At 36.4% G+C, this 7,411-nt stretch overlaps 1 protein-coding gene across 1 annotated transcript; it reads right to left on the bottom strand.

The window, feature by feature from the left end:
• Positions 1 to 3,958: 3,958 nt before the first annotated feature.
• On the bottom strand, positions 3,959 to 6,886 carry LOC125829051 (receptor-like protein kinase ANXUR1). Its single transcript, XM_049508326.1, has one exon. It carries the CDS (start codon positions 6,673 to 6,675, stop codon positions 4,111 to 4,113), a length of 2,565 nt encoding a protein of 854 aa, XP_049364283.1. The 5' UTR covers positions 6,676 to 6,886; the 3' UTR covers positions 3,959 to 4,110.
• Positions 6,887 to 7,411: the final 525 nt, after the last annotated feature.

A 7,411-nucleotide genomic window follows, 5' to 3' on the forward strand; every position in this document is an offset into this window, starting at 1 on the left:
GTCCCACAACTATGTGCCACCATAGGTTGCCTAGATAGACATTAGCTAGTGGATCCACCTAAGCTAGAAGTACATGATTCTTACCTTGACAAGTAAAGACATCTCTTTTCGATGTGGGATAGACACCAAATTCCATGTTATAGCTCACATGGTCTATGTCGGTTAAAGGTAAGTCTCTCACAATAATAAACTAAGGTTACTTTCTAAAAGTATCTCAAATGGATTTTTTTTAAAGATGTTTAGCTTGCATTGACCATGGTTATGATTTATGTTTTCTAACCTGTTATTCTATGATTTAGCTTGGTCATTGCATGTCATGTAAATATCATTTTTAATATGATTTCATAACTCTTATGCATTGCTATCATACTTGGTACATTCCATGTACTAACATATACTTCTGCCTACATTGTTTCACTAATGTAGGGTCCAACGCTCCTACCTCCCATACTCGTGGCAAGTGATCCCATATATAGATTGAAGATTGGTGAGTCCTCATGTTCCGAGGATCGAGATTCATATGCATTTATTGATTTCATGTCTTTTTCTTTTGGATATTGTATGTGATGTATGAGTTACGTTCCAATCACTCCTTTGATGTAATAGATGACTTTGAGACTTATGTTAGACTTCCGCTACTTTTGTCAAACTCTTATATTTGAAAAACTGCTTTTAAACTCTTTTGGGTTTTCTATTATCTTGTATGATGTATGTTGATGTATTTCAGTTGTTTTGATGATCCTCACAAATGCAGGGACCCGGTCCCCAGCAGAGTGTTCTCGTCTAGGTACAATATGGTGTACAACTAGAAAGTTGTCTTGTTAGTGTGTTGGTGAAGCAGTCAGCGTACTTCACCAATAGAAATGGACGAGGTTGTTTGTCCAATGGTCAACAATTCTTCTTGATTGATATAATCAAAGAACAAACAACTTGTAACATTTATTCACAAAAAGGAGAGAGAAATCAAGCTTCAAATACAAAAATACAGCAAGGGACCTGATCAACTGAAGAAGCGCTTTCTGTGTAGACTGTTGGTTTTGACTACATGTATTGTGCTAAACTTGTAGGATTCTTTTCACTCTTATAAGAAACGTTTCAAACCTTTGTGTGAGTTGGTGTAAGAACATTGTTAGAGTTAACTTTGTGTCTTACTGTTGAAGTTTATATTGATTAGTGATAGTTAATATAGTGGGCAATGAATGCATTGCTTTGACTCAGTAAGTAATAGGCGTATTACTTAGTGTGAGATTAAGAGTTTAGTCTCATTGTTGTAGTTGAAATCTGTATTCACTTTTGCTTGGAGATTAGTGAAAACAGTTGAAAATCTTATGTGACAGGTCGTGGTTTTACTCCCTTGAGCAAGGAGGTTTCCATGTAAAATCTCGTGTGTTCATTTCACTTCCAGTTATTTACTTTTATCATCCTAACTGTACTAAGGACCTGGTCCTGTGATCATTAGTGGACGCATACATTCCATCATATGCTAAGTGGCTTGTGTAGGGCTTCTCGGGGTCTTATACGTCATGTCACGTCTAGGGTGTTCTTTGGGTCGTGTCAACTCTGAAATTCAAAGATGGGGATATTTTATGGAGCCTGAAGAATTCAATCTGTAATTAACTTTACAGTGAAGGTGGATTCTTTTTAAGATTAGGTCAAAGTTGGTCAGCATGGAGGTTGCATGTATCCATAAAAAAATGATCAAGAAGTCTAGCAAACATTTAAACGCCTTACATTAATCCTAAAGTGTGTTGGTTTTTTTCTGTTTGTGTGGCAGTAAGTGTGCCATGTTTCACAGTTGAAAATGGTAGATGATTGTCAAAGCTCCATGGTTTATGCCTAGTAGAAATTTCGGTAAGGAAGACTTCAAAAGCGCTAGATTTGGTAAATCCTGAGGGTGTGGGTATTCTTAACAAAATGGATAGAATTGCTATCTAGCATTTAAAAGGCTATTAAATTCACATTTGGTAATATGAAGGATATTAAGTAGTTAATGTGCAAGTGTATGGGACTGTGAAAGTCGAAATATAGGTAGAATGTATCAAAATGTTCTTTAATTTTGTGGTCTCATACATGTCATTGTGAAAGTCAACATTCTTTTTGAAGCGGATTAAAAGGAAAGGAAGACAAGCAAATTAAACCGGAGGGAATAACATTTACATAGTTGTAAGCGGCCTAAGAGTGTCTGAGAAATATTGATATCCCTATCTGTTTATGGTATATTACCACCATCTAATTCTAAATTCTTAGAACTGCAGGCACCGCCAACTCGTGCCAAATCACTGAGGTTGGGCAGAAGGAAGAGCTGCAATGACTCAGTTGGTTTAGACAAAGGGATGGGAACTTATGAACGAGGAACTCGCCACAGTCTTGAAGTTAACAATGAAAATGTCTTCGGTTCTAGAAATATGAAAGATAGCATAAATATTCAGAATTGTAACAACGAAGCCAATCATGTTGGGGAGGTAAATGAGTCATAAATGACTAAGATGCGTGAAGAAATGAATGTGGACACTACTGTTCATTCTTGAGCCTTTTGTGAGTCTTCTAATTTAATAAGATTAACAACTTCTGCATTCTTGGTTTTGCTTCTAGTTATGCTGTAATGGTTGTGCATTTGACTGCTTTTAGAACTGCAGTCGAAGATGGTAGTATGCCTAAGCAGGAAAAGTAGCTAGTAGTTACTTCACAAGAGAGGTGGGCGAAAATTGGCAAGTCATGAGGATGTGGGTATCATGTAGAAAAAGGGAAGTTTCCTGAATCTATATAGCATGATAAAGCATCATAGTAATTGAAAAGTGCGTTGGCGATGGAGTGTTATTCAGGATTATGGATAAGGGTAGTGATGCTAAGACTAAGAGGTTAGTCTATCCGAGTTCACGGGGGAAAGTAAAAGCATTCAAGTGCGGTATTCAACTATCTAGCTTAATGTAACCATTGCTTTAAGCGCCAACGCGATGCCTTTTGGCAAAACTGTATTTGACCGTCCTGATCTAATACAAGTGAGAACTTCCTATGGATTTCAGCTCTTTTTGGTTTACCCCTTTTCTCTTGCAATATAATTAACATGTTATTTGCAAGTATGTGAATAAATTAAACAACCCTTCTCCAAGGTGATAAAAGCAGCAAGCAAATTGCTTTCTTGTGATGAGAAAGTACTGAAATAAGATGCTTTAAGATCATACAAGTTAAGTGAGATGAATGATGATGATTCTGACTTGTTTGTCCTTTCCTTCAATTATACTATTGTCCACATGCATGATATATAACTAATTTGTGTATTCCACCATAAATTGTTCTACTAGTTTATCCAGAGGAGTATCCAGGATTTTGAGATGATGGGTGCACTATTACGAAAAGATGGACTAAGAAATAAATTTGATCAGTTTAACATTTAGGTTCTTATCATTGAAAATCATTCATATTTTAAAATTATAGGTCCAAAGTTATTTTTTATCTATCCAAACCATCCAAACCACTTAGAGAGATGTTACCCAATTTTAGAAAAAAAATAAAACAAGATAAATGAAAGATTCAAATTTCTAGCCTAAGAGGTGCACCCAATCATCATCGCACAACATTATATGATACTTCAAGTGTGGGTTCACACATCTATATTTACATATATTTTTAAAAATATAACACTACTATATATGAATTCAGGAGGGGAGCATGGGTTCACGTGAACCCGGTGACCCCCTCCTGGATACGCCTCTGAGTTTATCTGTTTACTTTTTCTTGAATAATAACGCAGACCATTAGAGATTCAGTCTCAGAAAATAAGAGTTGCGCTAACCATAAGCAATGCAGCTATAACATTGAACATCCTTCACTCGCGGGGAAGCAATAATGAAGGCACTAAGAATGACAGAAGTACAAGCTACAAGTGTATTTGTTTTTCACCCCCCGTCCCCCCGCCCCCCCAGTCTAGGAGGATTATTAGTACTTCCATGTACCATCCAAATGACTCGAATACCCAACCTACCGGTTGGAAATGGAGGTGCTCTACAAGCTAAGCTAGCTTCATGGTCAATTTTAAACTTTCTTCATAATTGCTAATCCTGACAGGAAACATCTAAACAAAAACAAAAGCACAACGGTAGAACTAAGCAACTATCTACCTTGTGGATTTACAATTTGTGAAAAGACAGTGTCCGTGCTGTGCTCCTCTGACACCTTACCTTCTTTGGCAACCGTTAACAATTCTGTATGCATAGCATAAGCATCGTTAGCTTTCTGTTCTGCCACCATTTTTGGTTCATCAGGATCACTTTGTAACTGAAGGCAGTACTCAAGATTCCACAGCACTGAACCCATTGAAGGACGATCAGTTCCGTGATCAGACAAGCAACTCACTGCTGTATCGATGAATTGCTTCAAACATTCTTGTATAATCTCCCCTTTAATATGTGGATCCATAAGTTCCTTGGTAGTATTTTTCCTATGGCAGTGTAATGCCCAATCTGCTAGACTGACTTGTTCCTTTGGAAGACTAGCATTTAGAGCTGGCCTTCCAGACAGTACTTCAAATAGGACAACCCCAAAAGAGTAGACATCAGACTTTTCTGTCAGTTGCTGTCTTCTGAAATACTCTGGATCCAAGTATCCAAAACTTCCTTTTACCATTGTACTAACATGAGTTTGTTGGAGATTAGGTCCCGTTTTCGAGAGACCGAAATCAGAAACCTTTGCCACCCACTTGTCATCCACCAAAATGTTTGTAGTTTTCACATCCCTATGGATGATAGTGTACCTTGCACCAGTGTGAAGATAGTGAAGACCTCTGGCTGCACCAATACAAATTTCCAACCTTTGCTTCCATGATAAGGGTGGCTTGTTGTGCTTGTAAAGGTGCTCTCTCAATGTCCCATTAGCCATGTAATCATAGACTAATATCATCTCATCATTCTCTTCACAAGCCCCAATCAGTGAGACTAAGTGTCTATGTCTAAGTTTTGAAAGCAATTCTATCTCAGTTTGGAACTCATGAAGACCTTGTTCAGAAGAAGGGTTTGCTCTCTTAATAGCAACCGTAGTCCCTCCATCAATCTCCCCTCTATAGACTTTACCAAATCCTCCAACTCCAATAACTCGTGACTCGTCAAAATTCTTTGTACCTTGTTTTATCTCAGCCAAGGTGAAGTACCTACAAAGGCCTCCACCAATGTTGGAAATGTGACTACTGCCACTGCTTTTACCTGAGATAGTTGTTCTAGTTTCTGTACTCCTAGAACTATAAATAGGTAACCAACCACCTCTGCTAGACTTATTCCCTCCATTGTTTATATTCTTCCTTCGCTTGACAAAAGTAAGTACAACAACAACAATACTAAGGCCAGCTGTCATTCCTGCCACCGAACCAACTATGATTCCTTTCTTACTAGTTTTGTTTGATGCAAATGCTGGTTTTGACTGAGAATCAGTGTCTGTAGCTGCTAGGGGTGGTGATGGTACAGGATTAGGCCCTGCCAAATTCCCCGTTGTGTCATTGATCTTAAAAATCTCTAATCCATTGAGGATTGCATCATAAAACTCGGCCTTCGTTTCATCAGTAGGATGTAAAGCTACCCACATTTCATCATCACCAGTTTGATATATTACAAAGTCCTTGTATGCTGGCACATTTTGAGCAGAAGACCACGCAATTACATCAGCTTCTTCTAAAGCAGTCTGATTATTAAGAAATATCTTGAACACCCTCTGATTCATCCTTTTCATTTGAAAATCACAAAAATGTAACCTCACAAGATAAGTGAAATTTGTATCAACTTGAAAGATCCAAGTGAGATTATAATTCCTATTAACATCAGGATTTGGCCCCATCGATCGTGCTGTCCTATAAACATCCTCCGGAGCAATGTAATTAGGTAAATTAGAAGGATATGAAATTTTCATACTGTTATTAGCTGCAGATGTGATACCAAAAGATGCACCAAACAAATATGGCGCGTCATCATACCATATTCTCCCCAGCCCTGAGTCATTATTAGCTGGAATATACTGTCCACCAACATTTAACCTGAACATAGTTTGCATAGAAGAAGCTTGTGTTTCCGTAGTCTGATCTGAGAACCCCACCATAGGCGCGGGTTCAAATATTTCAGGCATTGAAACAATCTCAATCCCATTGATAAATGCAAATGAGTCATTATACGCGGAAGAAGGGGTAAATGTTATGTTAAGTGTAGCAGTTTGGAGAGGGACAAGAGTGAATTCTCTTATGATATAAGCCTGTGTTAGTGCCTGTGCTGTGATTGAAGCACTAAAGTTGTTTAGAAGAGTAAAACCCGCGATGTTTACAGAAAAGAATGAATTAGAGCAATTGAAATTGTCATAAGAAGAAGGATAAAAATGAAGTCTGATCCAATGACGAGATTTCGGAGAAACAGGGAAGGAATAGGTGGTTTGATTCTTGAAAATTCTAGCAGTCATATAAGGAATATCAGAAATCAATGAAGGGTCTTGATATTTAGCTTTAGATGTGATTGAATTACCAGAAGAAGAAGGGAAATATGTAGAATCTGGACTCCAAATCCTTCCATCTGCATCTGTAGCATTATTTGTAGCTCCACAAGACAAAACAAAAGAATAAGAATTTGTAACATTTGTTAATGAATATACCTTACTTAAGAGGGAACAAAATGTGGTTATGATAACCAAAAATGTGTAAAATTTCATTGTTGATTATCAAAGTACATGCAATAGATATTTTCATATAATGGCTATTTTATTAGCCATTAAGTTTAAAGAAAGTCTCTCACCTTTAATGCATTTCATCCACGGATAAGGGATAAAAAGCATAGAAAAATGGAGATTCAAATCTAAGATTTTTGTTTTTTTCTATGATGAAATCTTTCTTCTTTTGTTACTTTGTGTTTTTCTTTGAAGGAGTATTAACGTTAGATACGGTAAGTTAGTGGTAAGGGATGTTTAAGTAACGTTTCCCTCTATATTTATTGATCTATTAAATAGGGGCCATTAATTTTTATTAATATAGTCACTGGTTATGTGACACTTTCTTTTAAAAATAAAATTATTTATTATCTTACTAGTTCAATCAAAAAGTGATATATTCAATCACTTGTTAATGACGTGACACCTGATTTATTTTGAATTTAAGCTCAATCAATTTTAACGAAAACTCTTCAATTTAACCTAGTACTCAGCTTGTAAAATCTCTTTATATGTTAAACAATTATCGACAAATTTCAAAATCACAGACTTTTTACCGGTAATTGATTTTTTGGTAGTTAAATTCATTTAAGTATAGTTTATCTTTTAAATTTTGTTGCAGAGAAGAAATACTAATTTAAGCTAAACGACTCATTTTAAATTAGATAGTCTTTTCTGTCTTTTTGATTTAGCACACTAAAAGATATGTATTATGTTACATCACTTAAATGTTCATATACAA

This window comes from Solanum verrucosum, unplaced genomic scaffold (genome assembly GCF_900185275.1).
Source record: "Solanum verrucosum unplaced genomic scaffold, falcon-dt-bn FXZP01000007.1, whole genome shotgun sequence".
NCBI lineage: Eukaryota > Viridiplantae > Streptophyta > Magnoliopsida > Solanales > Solanaceae > Solanum > Solanum verrucosum.

Bases quoted from the DNA above. Each gene is read 5' to 3' on its own strand.
- LOC125829051 (XM_049508326.1), bottom strand. From the start codon at position 6,675: ATGAAATTTTACACATTTTTGGTTATCATAACCACATTTTGTTCCCTC.